Here is an 18,787-nt window from a genome sequence, read left to right as displayed (position 1 = left end):
CTCAGACTGAAAAAGTCGTTCAGAGGAGGGAAACACAGAAACTGGGTATTTTGCTAACAATAGAAACGCAAGAACCAGACAATGCTAATTCGTTATTTCCTGGATGAGAACACTGCAAACTCTTGGTATCTTTTTGTTTCATCTGAGAAAGTGTGACTGTTAGAAACGCCAAGGCAGCTGTAGGCCTGTACATAAAACTGAGCAACAACAACCCTGTCTCTTCCTACAGCCTCACGGTTTACACTTGAAACATCTTCCTCCTGAATTTCTCATGCATGTACAGTTGTTGGTCATGGCTCTTATCTTGAAAAGGATAATGTGCATTTAAATGCTGGATCTCACTTATTGATGAGAGCAGTAATTCAGTTTACTGGGTATGATTCATTATGGCTCTATAACCTCTCTGAACCTGAAGCCAGGAGCGAGACTGCCCTGATTATGAATAACATCAGTGCAGAGGGCTTGTAGACGAGACTGGCGGCCCCGAGGATTCATTGCGGCAGAGATACGACCTTATGGCATCCTCCTAACGACGGCCCGAGCCTGCACCAGACCCCGCGCTGGCTCCTGGCGGTCCCTTCTTTGTGCTCGAGCCAGCAAGTGGGTGAAGCTGTCCTGGTATGGCTTGTCAAGCTGCTGATTTTATTAGGCGGGCAGTTAAAACCAGGGGGAGGAGATAAGGAAGAAAGCGCATCTCTAAGATCTAGATGAAGTACAGTTTTGGGTTGGAGCCAGCAGTAGGGCTGGGCTCTATTCAGGGTTTCTGCTGTGTAACCTGGTCACGTACAAGCAGCTTATCTTTTGTGATGTGTCCTGTGATGAATTTGAAGCAGAGAGGGGGAAAAAAGTTAACAAACAAAACAAATCCCAACATGTATCTCTCCCATATCCAAAAGCATAGTGTGTGTTTGAATCTGGGGTTTTGCATACATTTGAGTCTTGATTCTTCTTTTTATGGTCGTAACAATTCCGGATCTAAAAATTCCTGCGGAAATCTAGCTAGGGAAATTCCAACCAAAAGCAACCTGGATACTCAGTGTGGTTGTGGAAAGAAGTTGGGTTTGTCCCCCTGGGATGAAGGGGTGAGGAGCCTGGCCGTGGAGCAGACTGTAGATGAGAGAAAGTCGTGGCTGTGAAAGGCATGAAGAAGTCAAATAGGTAAAGGAGTATATGAGAGGGGCGGCAAGTGTATTTCAGAAGGCCTGGTCAGCAGATTGGCCAAGGAGGACTTTTCTGCGGGTGGTGTTTGACTGCGCTCGTTAGCGGGGCAGAGGAGGAGGGACAGAGGCGATGATCCGTCCCCAGGGAGCGGAGGGAGGCAAGGACAGTTCTGCCTGGCTGGGTAGGACGGCTGTTACGAGGGGACGTGTCAGACAGGGAGAGGGACTTCAGCAGAGCCGCTTCCCCTGGAAGTGATGACTTACAGCAAGAACACAGTCACCATACGTGACTGACACAAACTTGTGTGTGTCACAAAATTAAGCCATGAAGGAGATGGTAAAAAGTACCGTGACATTTGAAGAAGGAAGACTGCAACATTTTCTTGAGCAAATTGGGGAAAAAACTCCTAAACCTTCAGGTACTTGTGAAGATGCTGCATTTTTCAGGTCTGAAGATGTTTTTTAACAGCAGCGTGATTTAAAAGTCTGATTTTTCAACCTAGACATAATTATTTCTTTTCCTTTTTAGCTCTATCGTCCACTTCTGAAAAGATACGCTGAGCTTGAACAGAAGGTTGTCTGCAGCCCAACCTCGTCTTGTCTTGTGAAATAGAAGGAAACAAAATTTATAAGTTGGCTGAAGAGTGGACTCCCAAGGAGAAGATCAGAAAGGATTTGCTCAGACTTAACTGGAGCTGTTTAAATCATTTTGTTCCTATTTGCAGACAAATAATTTTTAAATCTGTGTTTGAGTGTGTCAGTGGAAAAAATTACATGGTGATTGAAAACCCGATTAAAAAAGCATCATGTTGCTCTGTGTGTTTGTGACTTCAGTTTTTCTTGGATGCTTTGGGTGCTTGCTGTTTTGGAATAGGTGGATGACAGAGTCAAGTCCAGTTGGTATGTAAATCATTCTACCCATCTCTACCAGCTTTGATTTCATGTGTTTAGTGTGCCAGCCTCTCTGCATACCTATCTAGCACAGTATCTTAATTCCACAACTTCTCATGCTTAAATCTTTTGAAACGTATCTTTCTGTACGTCTGTACCTTGTTGATGTTTATATCTTTGCCTACACGAAACCAACAGAAAGCGTAAGCGCACTGACTTAATCCCATTTTTCTTTAATATGTGGAGATTTGTGGTGTGAAGGCTGATTAAAGTCTTTAAAGACTCCCTGGGAAGGGGAATTCTTGTTCCATGACACTATGGAAAGTCTATTGTGCAATAAAACATGAATGTGGTTGGATTTTATAAATTGTGGAAAGCGCAGAGGCCTTATGTGATAGACACCATTGCACAACGCTTTACTTGGCATTAGCTTTGTAAAAAAGAAAAGAAGGGAACAAACGTGAAGTTTTACGTGTTTCCCTTCCCATTTCAAAACAGAGAGTCGGTTTATTTGCACACTGCTTTGGGGTTATACTGTTTTCCTTTCCTCCTCAGGTGTCACGGCTATGAAATGATTTGTGTTGTGCTGCATGTGACTGCAGAAGTAGGGCTCTGCTCCCAGCAAGGCATGAAGGTCACGGGGTTTTTTATACCACCAATATCTCATTTCTTTCTCGGAGATCCTGAGCAGAACTGGTCTTGCTCTGTTGCTGCTCTTCCACTTCAAATGTTTTAGTCTAGGTTAAGTAGACTCTGGCTCAGAAAATCTTGGAGAAAATACAAGCCAGGAGATGTTTCTATAGAGACATGTGGAAGTTGCAGAATTTGAATGAACATCCTAAATCACCCTGTGCAAGTGGGAACGCTTTACCACATCATTCTGTATTGCCAGTATGTTTCCCTTGGGATACAATTTCTTTTGGGAATTAAGCAGGCTTGTTTAATGAAAGTGACTGAAGCCTTTCTTGTAGAAGTTGTAATGTGCCTAGGCAGCAAGCCAGGGAATTGGGAGTAAGAGGATCTCTCTATTAAGTATTTGCGAGCTCAATTATGTTCCTGCTGGAGGTGGGTGACTTGAATTCGTATTCTTGACATGACAGTGGCCTGGGAGCACCGTCCCTGTCTCTGCAGCGAGGGTGGGACCCCCTTGCTGTGACTCACCCCCGGAGTGGCTGGGGAATGGGCATGTTCCTCCTTTGCTCTCCCTTTTGTATGTAAGTGCTTCATTTGCAAGTATGAACAGTGCCTTTTTTACTTTTTTATGATCACAACTGAATAATTATAAGTTCTCTTGATATTAGCATGATTACGCGGGAAGGTCAAGAATTACATTTCTGAGTTTCTAAAGCAGGCTTCTTTTAAGCAATTTCTTTAAAAGGTGGCATTGCAAATACACATCTATCTCTTTTATGTGCTTATTATTCTGGGTCCCAAGGTACAGAGCTAAAATGTGCAATGCTTCTCACAGGCCTTCACTGTCAGCACTTGCTTTGTCATTGAGCAAGGCTGCAAAGGGATACAGAAGGATTCATTAATGTGAGTTAAACAATGCCTAGTAGTTTGTCAGGCATTGGAACAAGCTGCCCAGGGCAGTGGTGGTGTCACCACCCCTGGAGGGGTTTAAAAGGCACATAGAGGTGAGGTTCTTAGGGTTAGTCCTAGAGTTAGGTTGTGGTTGGACTTGATGATCCTGAGGGTCTCTTCCAACTAAAATGATTCTATGATTCTAGCTCAGGCAGTATCACCATCATCATTAGTCTTCAGTTCTGCCTGGGTACTGGTTTAACACAAAGGTTAAACCACACAGGGAGGGGATTGACAGAGGTGTTTTACTTTTGTGCAGTTTTGGTAACAATTTCCTGAGTAGCCCAGTTGAGTTATCAGAGTGACAAGACTGACATCTCTTACAGCTTTGTGGCTTTATTTGCCTGTGAAATGGGAAACTCGGGGTCAATTCCTTACTCAGCTGAAGAAGGTTAAACCTCACATTTCCCAGCTCATAGCATACAATAGAACATTTCTAGATAATGCATTGCCTCCTAACAAAATGTTACGTAGTGCTGGTAGGGTCTCATCTAGATGGTTTAACTACTTTCTGGGCCTGAGCTTTAATCTGGGTAGGGAGAAGGAAACATTTCCTTCTCTGTTGGGCTGTGTTGGGGCTCTGATGGGTCCCACATTAGTATTAAAATGCTGTTTTCTGGGCTAGCTGATGCAGTGTGAGCTCACTGCAGGAGTCCCTGAGAAAAGACTTGGATACGAAGCTCTGAAGAGCCAGGAGTTGAGCACCACTGAATTATATTATTGCTGTGGTGATGGGTTTATTAGGGCTGGCCTCTGAGGAATGGTGACTGGGGTATAAGAATTTATAGACAAGCTCTTTTTTTTTTCCAGCTCACCAAAGTTGCACATGTTCACTGACTAGTGTCAGATAGAATAAGACTCAATAAATCTCCTCCCAGAAAGGTCCTTTGAAGAAATGCTGCTGTAAGACTTCCACCACTCTTTTCTTTTTGTTTTTCCAGGAATGCACAGGAACCTACCAAGGTACCACAGGCTTCTTGTTCTCCCAGGCACAGTGATGGAAGGATCTGGTGCTCTTTGGTTTCCAAAATTGTGTGTTTCTTTGCAGGGTTGTCTACCTTGTGTTAATCTGGTTGTCTGGAGTAGAGAGGTTACTGACTTAATCAACATCTTAGGTAACAGAAATCTAAAGGAAAGCCAATGTTTTCTACCTCAGCGTATTTGATGGAGGCTGATGCCCTCCCTCCCCTGTGAGTGACCTTACTGTTCTTCAAGATGAGCAATGTGGTATCCCCATCCTGTCTAGATGAAGGGTTGGCTTCTGTGTTTAAAGTACTGAGCTATTCCCAGTCTAGACCAATCCACTGGAAAATTGATCTCACCTCCTGGGGGAAAATAAAAGAACCAAACCACAACCGAAAAAAAAAAACAACCCAAAACCCCCAAACAAAGCCTTTATTGCCACAGTGAGGTGCTTCATCACTGTCTGACCCGCAGCTCCTGTCCTGCACAAGCAGAGCCACTTGAGGTTGGAGGTGGGTAGTGGAGTTACATGGAAAAATCCAAGCAGCTTCCTTAGCTCGATGGCTCTGTGCCCTCACCAGTTAATCAGGGCTGCACTGGATTCGTCCTCAAGCTCTTGCTGTACCGTGACCCAAAGACAAACAGTTTTCTTTTCAACCTGAAGTCTTTAAATCTTTTGTGATGCAGCTGGAAACAAGCAGGGAAAGATGTTTACTTTTTCTTAAGGGATCAGTCTGAGAGAGCTGGAGCTCTGATTGAATAAGTAATGTACTGAAAAAAGTCTATGCTCTGTCGGTGCTTTAATAAGTAATTGAGCTGAATACCGCTGTGTGCCATCCCAGGGGGACCTTTTTGTTTTTCAGCTTTCTTTTCCTTTGGAGTTGTGGCTACCATCACAGAGCAGTGCAGTGAAAGATGTGTGTCTAAAGCCACAAAAAGCCAAAGCAGAACTTTCAACAAATTGTTTGTTTTATCTGTATTTCTATTACCTTGGTCCCCAGACTGCTGCATGCAGGTAAAGGGGTGGGGGAAGAAAAGAATAATGTTTTAGAGAACGCAACTGTCTGCTGTTGGTTCTTGTCATGAATGTAGGGTCAAGTTATACTCCCTTCCCTAGCAGAAAGGTGCTAATTTGGATTTTTCTTCTCCCCAGCTGCTGGCTTTTTATGTAAACTTCAGGATTTTGATTTAGATAGGTCTCAACCCTCCGTTAAAATTGGTTTGAAATTGGCAAACAAGTTAAAAATACGGCTAAGGATGATTAGCAGGTGGGTGGATGTTCCCTCAGATATCAGGAGATCACTGTCCCATGAGGAGCATTTCCTTAAGCAGCTTCTCTGAAGGTGACTGTGGTCCTGATTCCACTTGGCTTGAAATTTCAGAACGGTGTTTTTTACTTGTGCAAATTGGGTACAAAACAAAATCACATCTGCACCAAAGGATCTTACCTTGGTATTACTTTACATGGTTTTTGTGCAGGTCAAAATCACAAAGTGATGTGCAAGGCAAAAGAACTCGGGATTAGTTTTTTTCATAACCAGGGTTTTTTTTTCTGAGCATGTCTTCAGTGTGCGAGTAGGGCATCTCTGACTGGGGTATTCGGAATGGTTACAGCCCCTGCTTATGGTTATTAGCTGTTTCCACTTCTCAGGGATGCTGAGAACTTATCTAATATGATAGTTTTCTGAGTGGACTGAGATCCAGCTCCAAGACTCATTTTGCTTTACTTGTTCTTCTGCTCCTCTGTTGCTTCTTAAAGTTGCCTTGACAGAATGATACTTCTGCAGTGATCCCAGACTTATGGGAATATCTCAACCACTGCGGGAACTCAATGATTTTATTCAGTGTTCTTGAAGCACATACCCTGAGGGGTAAGGGTGAAGGAGCAGCTGTCACTGCTCATGGACACTGCTATGATCTCTGATTTCTGCCTTTAACTAATTTGCCTCATCCATTGTTGTGTCAGCCTGCCCATTAGAACAACTGGGCATATTATTAATTATATTATTAATTACATACAATGTTTCTTGCTCTAAGCTCTTTAGATGGCAGGTATTTTTTATATGTTAGTTGTTAAGATGCTGTGATTAGCTCTGCTTTGATTTGGTATGTTGTGCCTTAGTACTCTGTAATGCATCCGTCTGGTTTGTTGTTTCTCTTCTAGCATCGCCGAACAGAGAAGTTTGTGGTCACTCACGTGTGGGATTGATCTGACCAGTGTAGGCATCTGTGTCTGCCCTCATATGGGCTCCTTTTATAATCAAAGGAGAGGACCACAAGGGAGAGGAGTTCCTGGCTGATGTTCATCTTGTCTTAAGGCAGATGTCTACAGCAGATCCGGTGATATGTCTCCTGAGTGAGCCATTTCTGAGTTAGAGGACAGAAAAAGCCAGTATTTCTTCCTGCACCAAAAATCCTGAAGGCTTGGTTGAAAGCTGGTCTCACCTTTGGAGACAGGATTTGTTCCAGGTTACAACTGTACAACTATAAAGCTTTCCTGTCCCACAACTGCTCTCTTTTTACTGTCAAATCCATGAGATTGACCTCCTCAGCTCCCTTCAGACAACCCTCTCCGTACACCTGCCTGGAGATAGCCAGCAGATGCAGGTCAGGAGCTTTTTTACTGACATTCTTGCTTTTTGCCCTTCTGTTGGAGCACTTGTTTGTGTTTATCCCTTCAAGCTGGACTCTTTCAGACATTTGTGTTATGTCCGCAAGCTTAGTTACCCCAGTGCAGTGCAAGACAAGCTCCCTTAAGACTTAGACAAGGAAAGCAAAGGTCTGTTCAACTTGCTGTTTGGAGACAATATTTACTCTTTGACTGACAAATACGCGCTGCCCTCCTGAAACCTCAACTCTGTTCCAGATCTGATAAATACTGGTGTATTGGAAGATTGAATTCTCCTTGAAAAATGGTCTAAGCCATGTTGTATAACAGAAGGGCTTGGAGAGAGAAACAGGGCAGAAACAGGGCTCCTTCTTAGCTGGTGATTTTACCGTAAAATAAAACATGTTGCAGAAAACAAATAAGAAGCAAAGGTTTGTCACACAACTGTGGTATCACAGCTCATGCCTCCTGAGAGCATCTCTTCACACTGCTGCCATAGCATGTTAGGGTAGGATGGGACATTCCCTTGTCACTCCTCCTGTAATTTCCTTGCTGGATCCCTGCCCTACTTGTGGACAGTTGCACAGAGCAGAAATACCCTTTTGATCAAGAAAGATGTTGTTGAAAGGCAACAATACAGAATCACAGAATGTCAGGGATTGGAAGGGACCTCGAAAGCTCATCCAGTGCAATCCCCCCATGGAGCAGGAACACCCAGATGAGGTTACACAGGAAGGTGTCCAGGCGGGTTGGAATGTCTGCAGAGAAGGAGACTCCACAACCTCCTGGGCAGCCTGGGCCAGGCTCTGCCACCCTCACTGAGGAGAAGTTTCTTCTCAAATTTAAGTGGAACCTTTTGTGTTCCATTTTGAACCCATTGCCCCTTGTCCTATCATTGGTTGTCACCGAGAAGAGCCTGGCTCCATCCTCCTGACACTCACCCTTTATATATTTATCAACATTAATGAGGTCACCCCTCAGTCTCTTCTTCTCCAAGCTCCAGAGCCCCAGCTCCCTCAGCCTTTCCTCACACAGGAGATGCTCCACTCCCTTCAACATCGTTGTTGCCCTATATATGTTTTCCCAGTTTCCATTTCTCAGCCTAATTGTTCTGGTCCCTGCCATTGCTGACCCTTAGAAGAAATGCCTACTCAGGCAGAGAGAAGAGAAGACACTGAATTGAATGCAGCTAATCCAATAGGTGATCTAGTCAGACAGTTCAACTGAACGAATAAGCAAATAAACTGCATTTCAAGACCTCCCTTCCTGTGAAAGTGTTTTTTTCCTCAGAGTGACTCTTGGCTCAGAACATACAACAATGGTGCTTCATTTGATTCCATCTCACCATGTTTGCAGCTGGGCAGACTCTCCCGAAAGACTTTCAGCATACACTCATTTTGCTGTTTGCCCAGTGAATGCAGATTTTTCATTTTGATCTGTGTTGTGTGAAGTTTTGGTGTGGTTTATAAAAGAACCAGTTAAACAAGCATTGCTAACAACTGCCCAGCCTGTTGGTAGTGAATCCTTGTGGTTCATGGGCTTCCACAGCAAGAGAGATGAGCCACCATGGGGCGAGTCTTTTCTGTAAAGACCAGAGTAAATGTCAAGAAACCTCCCCTCTCTCTCTTTCTCTTGGCCCAGAAATCTTACTGTAACACCAAGTCATTGGACAGGTGACCATAGCATGATTTTGGTGTAAGGGTTGTTGATGTTCAGCCACGTTGTCTCAGTGAGAAATCACTGGAGTGAGACTGGACAGGTAATTTGTATCAAGTTTTGTGTTTTGTAATGTATATTCTGAAACTTTATGGGACAAAGTAAATTAACTTTCTCAGATGAGTGAGAATCATGGTTAGAGTGGGAGGGAGAATACATCCATACTTGGGCATTTCTTGGTGAGGGGACCCAGGTACTCACTCCAGCTCCTCCTCTTCTTGTTTTTGTCCTCCATGGCAGCCCAGGATCATGTGTGACACGGAAACTGCTCCGTCCTTGAGTTTCCTCCAGCCTATGGACACTGACCTGCAAACTGGTAACTGGGCGCCCACCAGGCAGTGTGGGCTTTCTGCTCCCAATGATGTCCTGAGGCCACTGGCCAAACAGCTGGCTGCTTCACACCCAGCGCTTTTAGTTCAGCCTCTTCAGGGCTGAGTTCCACAACTTTTGGACCTGTATTGGACTGGAAACTCAACCTTTGGCAGAGGTAGAGGAGGTGAAAGATTTCAGCGTACTCCTTTTTTTTTACACAGTAGGTAGAAACTGTGAGTATGACCTGACCGTGAAGAAGGTGAATGTTATTTCTATGATTCTATGATTCTACCTTTGAGCTTACCCCTGTGCCTTTCCAGTTGAGATGGGAGCATTGCCTCGTGCAAGGCTTTGGTGAGATCTGGTCTGGGAGGGCTCTTGCTAATCTGCTCGCTTGCGTTCAGCAAAGAAGAATTAAAACTGCAACAGCTGAGGAAGATGGGTCATACATTGATCAGGGGAAGGGAAAGGCTGTCCCAGGAGAGGAGGTTAAAAGCTTAGCTTGCTTCGCCTAGCAAGCGGAATCTGGGAGATGGTACCACCGCTCAGTATAAATCCTTCAGGTTGGAGGTAAAAGAGCAGGAGAAAAGGTGTTCAAGCTAAAGCACGGTGTTGGCACACGAACAAGTGGCACATACTGACTGGGAATAAATTTGAACTGGAAATTAGGAATGAGGTGGGTGTGTGGTGCTGAAGGACCTGTTGTACTCTGTGTGTCGTGCCGGGAATATAGAGCCCCGTACTGGCCACGTGACATTTCACAGGACTATAACACAGTGTCAGAAATCCTGCGCTGAAAACTGCAAACTGCATTTGGCTTGGACTAGTAGTGACCTTTAGAGAAACTGTTGTTTGCCACATGTACAGAGCAGGGTTTCACACTTGGCCTCTTTTGAATTTCCTTCTTGACTGTGTTTGGTTTGTGAGAAGGAACTAGTATGGAAGGGACAAATCAATGGAAAGCTTCCAACTCTACTTCTTAAGCCTGGGACATGTAATAGCCCAGTTTTCTGTTTGTTGGGCTGGTCCTCTACAAACAAGGGGAATTTACCCCACGGCAATCTTTCCTCACTATAACCCTGCGAAAGGAAGTGAGGTTTAATTAGCATTTTAAAGTGGACAGCCTTGAAGTTAATGATATTCAATAAAGAAAAATTGTTTTAACCTTATTTGCACTTTTCAATTTACTTATTAGAGGCCATCTGTTATATTTTAAGCAAGAGCACTGGGAGCTAAACTCTCAGATTGTCAAATGAGGTTTTAACTGGCTAAGCAGAAGGGAAAGAACAGGCTGCCTTAAATGAGCAATTAGACTGTTTTTCTTCAATTTCTCACTTTTGTGTCAAAAAGCAAATGGTCACCGTTTCAAGCAGCAGTTGAGTTGTGACAATGACGTCTGTTTTCACAGGGGCTGATGAGTCCTGGGGAATGTCCCTTGTCCTTGGATCTCAGATATGGTCCAACATGGATGAAATTTAAAAAGCCAAAGGTGAGGTGAAACTGGTGAGGGGTGTGACAGGCAGGAGTAAGGATTTCTGTAGGTAAATCACCAGAAAAAGGAAAACGGGAACATATCAATTTGCTGCTGAATGGGTTGGCCAGCCTAGTGACAAAGGGCATGGAAAAACGTGAGGTGCTCTTTGCCTTTGTCATTACTGGCAAGGTCTGCTGTCAGGCTTCTTTATCCCCATATCTAGTAGCAGAATTTAGGAGAGACAAGTACTGCCTGTAGTAGAGGAGGATCAGTTGAGGGACTCCTGAAGCAAGATGGGCATACATGGGATGTGTTTGAGGGTGCTGAGGTTGATGTCATTGTGAGACTGCTCTCTATTGTCTCTGAAAGTTGGTGATGATTGTGGAAGGTGCCCAGTGAGTGGGAAAAGGGTAATGTTAGGTTCATCATCAAAGAAGAGTAAGAAGCAGCCATGAAAACTGCAAACGGGTCGGTTTCACCTCTGTTTCTAGGAAAGTTAAAGAGCAAATCTTCCCAGAAGCCATTTCCAGGCACGTGAGGACAAAAAGTCACTGATGAATGTGGGGACCTGATCTCCATTGACTGCCATGGGAATTTGTCTCTCTTAAGCTTGAGCGGATATCCACCATACCTCTGAGAAGCTGGCTGTTTCTTCTGTGACTCTGGGCAGAGGAAGAGCCTTTGGCAGAACAAGAGCCCAACCTTGGCCTCATGAGAGTAATTGAAAAACTGGGCCACCCCTGATTCCTCCTGGAGGGTTGAGAAAGCAAAGCAAAATATCTTCTCCAAATCTACTTAAAAATCTATGGGAGCCAGTACAGCTGGTGCTGTGCCTCTGGATTTGGGACTGCACATTGATATAGGGGCATTAGCAATCCCTCTGTACTGATTTCAGCTGAGTAGAAGCTCTGAATCCTGGTCTCTGGAGGGTTTGACTGTAGTGTCTGTAATGTTGCCGTGTCCAGAACGAGGGTGGAATAATCCCTTTTGCAAATGAACGTAAATGTGATCAATGCCATGGGCTGATACCCTGTTCCACGGGAGCAGCAACTTAAATTCCTGCAGCCTGAATCCCTTTGACCTGCAAAGTTGAAAACTGATCACAGAATCACAGAATGTCAGGGATTAGAAGGGACCTCAAAAGCTCATCCAGTGCAATCCCCCCATGGAGCAGGAACACCCAGATGAGGTTACACAGGAAGGTGTCCAGGCGGGTTGGAATGTCTGCAGAGAAGGAGACTCCACAACCTCCCTGGGCAGCCTGGGCCAGGCTCTGCCACCCTCACCATGAAGAAGTTTCTTCTCAAATTTAAGTGGAACCTCTTGTGTTCCAGTTTGTACCCATTGCCCCTTGTCCTATCATAGGTTGTCACTGAGAAGAGCCTGGCTCCATCCTCGTGACACTGACTCTTTATATATCTGTAAACATTTCTGAGGTCACCCCTCAGTCTCCTCTTCTCCAGCTCCAGAGCCCCAGCTCCCTCAGCCTTTCCTCACACGGGAGATGCTCCACTCCCTTCAGCATCTTTGTTGCCCTGTGCTGGACTCTCTCCAGCAGTTCCCTGTCCTGCTGGAACTGAGGGGCCACAACTGGACACAATATTCCAGGTGTGGTCTCCCCAGGGCAGAGTAGAGGGGCAGGAGAACCTCTCTGACCTACTGACCACCCCCTTCTAACCCACCCCGGCTACTGTTGGCCTTCCTGCTGTCCACCAGGACCCCCAGCTCCGTTTCCCCTACACAGCTCTCCAACAGGTCATTCCCCAACTTATTGGGAAATGTAGATCTTGGCATCACTCCCATTGGTTTTCCCACTGAAGCTGGGCTGAAGTTGACTTCTGTATGAGAGGTCCTGTGGGTATCTCAGGTTTTCTAGGGGCTGAACCCACCAGGTCCTGTTTACATTAGGCTTGCTTTGCAGCTTATTTGTCCTGCTTGGTGAGTTACAGTGACAGAAGGAAGGAGAAATGATCCAAACAAAATAAACAGGGTAGAAATGTAAACTAGATCACGTTGATTCACAAGAGCACTTCATCATTAGTAAGAAAAACTCTACTAAACCAAACAGGCTACAGAGTCTCTGTAGCAGTGAAATCCAGCTGCCAACAATGTCATTGTAAAAAATAGCCATGGGTACTGTTAGTTTGCTCTAAGCATTAAAGCTGAATGTGGATGTGGTAAAATAGCTTTTATAAAACCTTGCTTTTGTGTCGTTCCAAGCTTAAAATCCTATTTTGTGTTCAGATCTACAGAGAAGAAAAAACAAAACAAAACAAACCCCAGCTTGAGGTGACTTTTGTTTTAAGATTGTTTTAAATTTATAACTGAGCTGGCTAAAATGCTTTTCATCAAAGTACAAAAGTTTCATGCTGTAATTAATGGCAAGTGATATCTAACGCAATAAAACACCATCATTTGAGTGTTCTTACAAGACTATTTATGACTGGATATTGAAACTGATAATGATTCTGCCATTTGTCCTCATAATTTATTATTCCAAGGAGAGGCAAGTGGTGCTAAGGGTTCACGATCCATTTTATGGAAAGAGTGCTGAATTCAGCTTTTTATGGGTGTAAATGACAATGTTTGGTGCTCTGCGGAAAATGTGCTTGTGACATCGAGTGAAGACTCTACTGAGGGGTCGAGATGGGGGGTGTTAATGCTCTTTCTTAGAGAGTGGGAGCCCCTGGCCGTGTGATCCAGTTACAGGTAGCCTTATTGGGACCATTGCAATGACTTAGTCATTGTCTCAGCAGGATCCCTTAGAAGACCAGGGCAAGGCTTTTCTGGAAACTTTCTACCTGGTTTCTGAGCTAGATGATCTCATGGAGTATCACTTTGGGCAGCCAAAGCTGAATTCACTATAAGCAACCTATTAATAATCCAAAGCCCATGGAAGATAATGGAAAGAATTACTGGGTCTGGCAAGTCTTGTGTCAGGCCAGAACAAAAGCTCGACTCTGGAGGAGACTTCCCTTGGTCTTGCAGAGCTCCAGCCAGGCCATATCCCTCTGAGCACAGCCCTTCCACATCGCACCAGGCTGAGGCTGATCTACTGAACGCTCAGCCTCTGATCCTCACCTTATTCAGGCTCATGGAAACCTGGAGGAATTTCTTTCAAGTCAGTGTTGATGCAACTAATGGAAAATTTGAGTGAAGTCAGACCTTGAGGTTTTTTTGGACTGAGATCTGAAAACCAGAGATGATACTTCAGTCTGCCAGACTCCTGGACCTGAGACTGCAGCTTTCTGGTTTTCCCCAGCCTGCTGTTCATTTGCTGTGGAATAAGGTATTGTAGGTAAAGACTTGCATTTCCATCAATAGCCCTAGCAGCAATCTAATGAATTTCTTGCTGCTTTGCAAATAGCTCGGAGTGAATCTGATGCCACAGAAGCAGAGAGTGGGATGTGACCCGTTTTCTTTGCTTTTCAAGAGCTATGGTCCCCTTCCTCTTCCCTTCCCCCTCCCCTCTTTTATTCTAATCAGCATGTCAAAAGGGAAGTCACTCCTTTATTGGAGGTTATCCATGTCAAGAGAAGTTATGTTTCCATCACTACCTGGGGGCCCATCAGTAGATGAAGATGGAGAGCAGTGACTCAGAATGACTTTGAAACAACACCCAGCAGCAACTGGAGACAAGAACATAACCTTAGCTGACATTTAAAACAACCCGATACACAAATAAAACCATTCTACTAAATTATGAATCTTTTTACTCTTGGCTGTTCTTAAAGGAAGGGAACTGGGTGAGCGTTTTCTGTGTGCGCTTCTCCCTATTCCTGAGCTGGGAGCCGAGTGACAGATGCACGCTGATGGAGCATAGCGCATTGATTTTTGCGACTGCACTACTTTATGCTGAAAAGAAATCCAGCTTTTAAAATGATGCAGGACCCCTATTCAGAGACAAGAAAAAAGAAAGAAGTGAGGCATATGGGTGAGTTTTGCTGAATGCGCCTTAGTTATCTGTTTCGAGTTAAGCACGTGCCTGAATGCTTTGTTGACCAGCATTGATGGGAGTACATTTAACAGTAAGTTTGAGTTGAACTAAGTAATGGCTAAAGAACAAGCAAGAAAAATAAGGTAATAGGGGTATTGAGAAAAATCCATCTGTTTCATTAATCATTGGAAGCCAAGAAATAATGTGTTAACTGCAAAGCCTTTCCCCTAATGGCACAAACACAGATATGTGCTGTTGCTCATGCACTTCTCTATTTTCCCAGCTGAGAAGTAGGGACAATGAGTTGAGAGTTGGTTTCAGCTCCTCAGTTTTACAAGAGCTCAGGCTCTTGCTCTTGTCACTGATTTCATGTTGTTCTCACCAGCACAGCCCCTATCCAAACCTTCCTGAGACTCTGTGGCCCAGACCTCACCAGATGCAACTTCACTGACCAGGAGGGAGATGCATTGATTGACCTTGAGCAATGACCTGCCCCCCAGCTTTCCTTTAAATGTTCTTGTTCAAAATTGTTAGGGAGGGTGGGGGAAAAATGAAAGATGTCTGATTTGATTTGAGTATTATCGTATTGGTTTTCCTGCTGCAGTAGCACCGAACAGCTGTAGACATGGACAAGAGTGATGTTGAGCTGTTGTACAAATGTAGATGAAGTATGCTGCTTGAGCCTCTGTTTCTCTTCCTCCTGTGTTTTCTGGAAGAAGAAATGCAACCCAATTTTGTACTCTCAGAGCTGTCATTTTGCTGCTCTTCCCTCGGTATCTGCTGTGGCAGCATCAGCCTGGTGTGCAACAGGGAGGGCAGTACTTATCCTCATTGCATTTTATTAAGACGTGTTTTTAAAGTGATGTCCAATGAAGCACTACTCCTGTAACGTCTTTATAGCAAGACTGTATCTTTCTGTGGTTTTCCAAAAAGATTCAAGCATCACATTTGTCAAGTAAGCTGCATTTTGCAAGTGGAAAGGCCTGTGTAAGGGGAGTTTGTCCTCCTGTCCTGCCTCCAAAAATGTTGCTGCTTCTGATGGAGCCTGTTGATCTGGTCATAACTCTAGTGTCTTCATCATGGCTTAAGTCACCTCTCTGAAAAATTTAGCCTGCTGAATTCCATATATTAATTTTTGGTGTGTCTAGGTTTTGAAAAGTTGATTTTAAGAAGGACTCTTACATCTTTAAGGCAGAAAAACCTCACTTTTTTGAATATGCATATAGATTGAGGGCAATCTATCTCATGGATGGGCTCAGTTTAGGCTTCTGTGAACATGTGTCTATGTCACAAAATGACCATGCAATTTAGCATGACAGGCAAGAGGCATTTTAAAGGTCATTAAGGCGGGATACACTGACTGATGTGCCTGCAAAAACTTGTGTAGATCCTGGCTCAGCCTGCATTTTTTGTTTTTCTTCTCTCCCATCCTAACTAGCAATAAACAGTTAAGTTGTGTAGCAAAAATCCTTTTGTTTCAGAGTCCAGGCAAACATCCCAGGTTCTGCATTTGTTTATAGGAAATGAACTTGCTTGTGAGATAGGTTTAGCAAAATTGGACCTAGCTTTAACTAGAGCTGAGCCATATCCATGGCTTGTGTTACCAGCAGCTGTTTTCTGTGGGAAATACCTGGCTGGTGCAGGGAGCACAGGACCTGGAGAAGGGCAGTGGGGGATGTCAGAGCTGATGCAGGAACCCATGGCCCTGGGTTGCCCCTTACCCAAGCAGGGTCCTTCGGCATTGGACTAACAGGACAAGGAGGAGCATGGTAGAAGGGATGAGCACAGAGAACTGTTTTGAGGTGATAAGCTTGTCCTAAACCAAACACAAAGCTCTATGCACATCATAGAAATCTCCGGCATGTAAAAACACCAGCAAGGATATGACGAGAAGGGGTGACCTTCAGTGACATCAAAGTTGGTTAGATGCCAGCTCTCCAAGGCTGACAGGGACACTCACAATAATGTGTTTGCAGTACCAGTTGCAATATTTATGGTGGCTTTTTGAGGCTTAGCCCTGTCCTGTCTCCAATGGCTGCTGCTGGGACAGCCCTCCCACCTACACCATCCCAGGTGCTGAAGGTCAGGCCACCAACTGTCCCACAGCTGCATGGTCTGACCCCAAATCCCTTTCGCTTGCAAAACACTGGGAAAAGAGGAGTTTTTGCCCAGTAGCATTGTGGAAGCGATCCCGGTCCCTGGGAGAGGATGGTGCTCTCTGGCTTGGGGGTATTTTATTTCCTCCTGCCTGTGCTCTGCATTGGCTCCTTGGGTTCAATGATAATGTGAACTGTCATCCTGAGAAATATATACAGGCGCCTGTTTACCATTCATGGAGCGGTGCTGCTCTGATGACACACTGTACATTACCCAAAAGTTCACTGGAGAACAGTGAAGGTGATTAGAAAGGGAAGAAAGTTGTTTTTATTCCAACGGCTTGAGAGCCAAGTCATGGAAGGGGAGATGTTCTCGGGCGGCTGTAGCTGTGCCCACACCACTGGGGATGGGCTGGGAGGCCCTGGGTGGTCCTTGGGGTTCTTTTTGTGTGTAATTCAGAGACTATTAATACGAATGTCCTACCCCACATGTTATGCAGTTGCTTGAACCAGCTCTCTGCCAGCTTACTGCTGTCAAACAGTGATGTACCTCATTTCCCAGTATGTGCCCAGGGACACATCTGGCTTCCTGCTCAACCCCGCACTTGCGGTACACCCCGCCATGGTCACCTTTTCGCTCTCAGCCACGCCACATCCCCAAAACTTTGAAAATCTCTTGTAAAACCTCTCTAGGCTGCGCATCTCGCACAGATCAGTCTTGTGCCTGCTGCAAGTCTTGGGAGGCAAATGGCCCAACAGACTCACTGCAATGCGTTGCTGCTCACGCTAATGAGTTCCGTGTCTTGCTACAGTGGATGGCAATTAAAGAGGGGCTGATGAAAAGTGAGCCTGTGGGCATGGACAGCCTGTGTGGTTGTGAGGAAAGCTGAGGTACGGCGAAGGGCGTGGGACGGACGAGCTTTTCTCGGAGCATCACACTAGAGGGTGCCAGATTGCTTTCCTCTGCGCTGCTGCCTTCCTTCGCACAGGGCTGGACAGATTTGGCTTTGTACATATGGATGGGGCTCCTTCCACCCCTTTAAATGCTTGTTGTACGTGCACAGCCCTGCGGCAAGGCACCAACCACCCCAAAACCTGTGCCATGGACATGTGGTGTCCTCTGCACAGGCTGGCTCCGTCCCAAAGCCAGAGCTGCTGCTTGAAATTCAGCAGTGGTCAAACAGTAAATCGGGTTGTTTGTGGGATGTGCCTTGAGTTGCTGGCAGGACGCGTTCCTGAGCTTCGGCGGGGAGACCCGAGGCTGGGATGAGAGCAGCTGTCCTCAGGCTCCCCAGCCGGAACGTTGGGGGTTGTCCCCCCTGTGCCATGGCAGGTTCATGTACCTCCTGTGTACCCCTTCCAGACAGCACATCCCACGGCTGTGTTGGGGTGTTGCTCTCCTTGCTGGCTCCTGGTGGCCATTTTTCCTGGCCCCTGGGCCATAAATCAGCACTTTTTGTTGTGCCTGGAGATGTCCTTCCCAAGAGCACTCTGGATTTTTTTTATTGCTTTTTTTGAATTGTTACATTTCAGGTTGTGGTCTGTCTGAATTCTGCTCCTCTCAAGTCTCGCGCCCCTTTTGGGCTTAGTCCCACCACACATTTCACAAGCACATTCTCGACCCTTCATCAAAGGCATCAATCAAGATGTTGGCCAGACCTAGATTTGAGGCAAGCCTCTGCAGGTTTGGGAGCGAGCCATCGCTAACCACTTTGCATGCTGTCTTTCAACCACTTGTGCTCTTTCCTTCTGAGCTTTTCCTACAGCCTGGGGCTATCAGCTGAGCTTTCTGGGCACAAAGTATGAATTCACCATCATACGAATTCACCAAGATCCATGTATGTGCCCATGGACACTACGAGCCCTGCGAGGACGTTCCCATCCTGGTTGGGGTCTAGGCTGACTTTTCTGAAATAACTGTAATTAATTAGGAGAGGAGCTTTTTCTCCCAAACTGGTTGGTGGGTGTATCCAGTGTACCAGGCTCTCATCCACATGAACTGGAAGTACCTCTCCTCCCTTTAAAGGTGGGACTGGCACCATGGAT

The 18,787-nt window shown here is 45.3% G+C and overlaps 1 protein-coding gene across 5 annotated transcripts in view; it reads left to right on the top strand.

Annotated features, from left to right (window-relative positions):
• The window catches only part of XYLB (xylulokinase), a 110,214-nt gene extending 108,241 nt beyond the window's left edge, over positions 1-1,973 (top strand). For all 5 annotated transcript variants that reach the window (XM_021301190.2, XM_065050392.1, XM_021301191.2 and 2 more), the window contains one exon: positions 1,690-1,973. In XM_021301190.2, the coding sequence (XP_021156865.2) occupies positions 1,690-1,773 (84 nt within the window). In that variant the 3' untranslated portion in view covers positions 1,774-1,973. The remainder of the gene's footprint in view (positions 1-1,689) is intronic.
• Positions 1,974-18,787: the final 16,814 nt, after the last annotated feature.

The sequence above is a fragment of the Columba livia genome, chromosome 2 (assembly GCF_036013475.1).
Source record: "Columba livia isolate bColLiv1 breed racing homer chromosome 2, bColLiv1.pat.W.v2, whole genome shotgun sequence".
In the NCBI taxonomy this organism is placed as follows: domain Eukaryota; kingdom Metazoa; phylum Chordata; class Aves; order Columbiformes; family Columbidae; genus Columba; species Columba livia.
The sequence above is the reverse complement of the archived record's forward strand: the minus strand, read 5'-3'. Positions and strand labels throughout refer to the sequence as shown.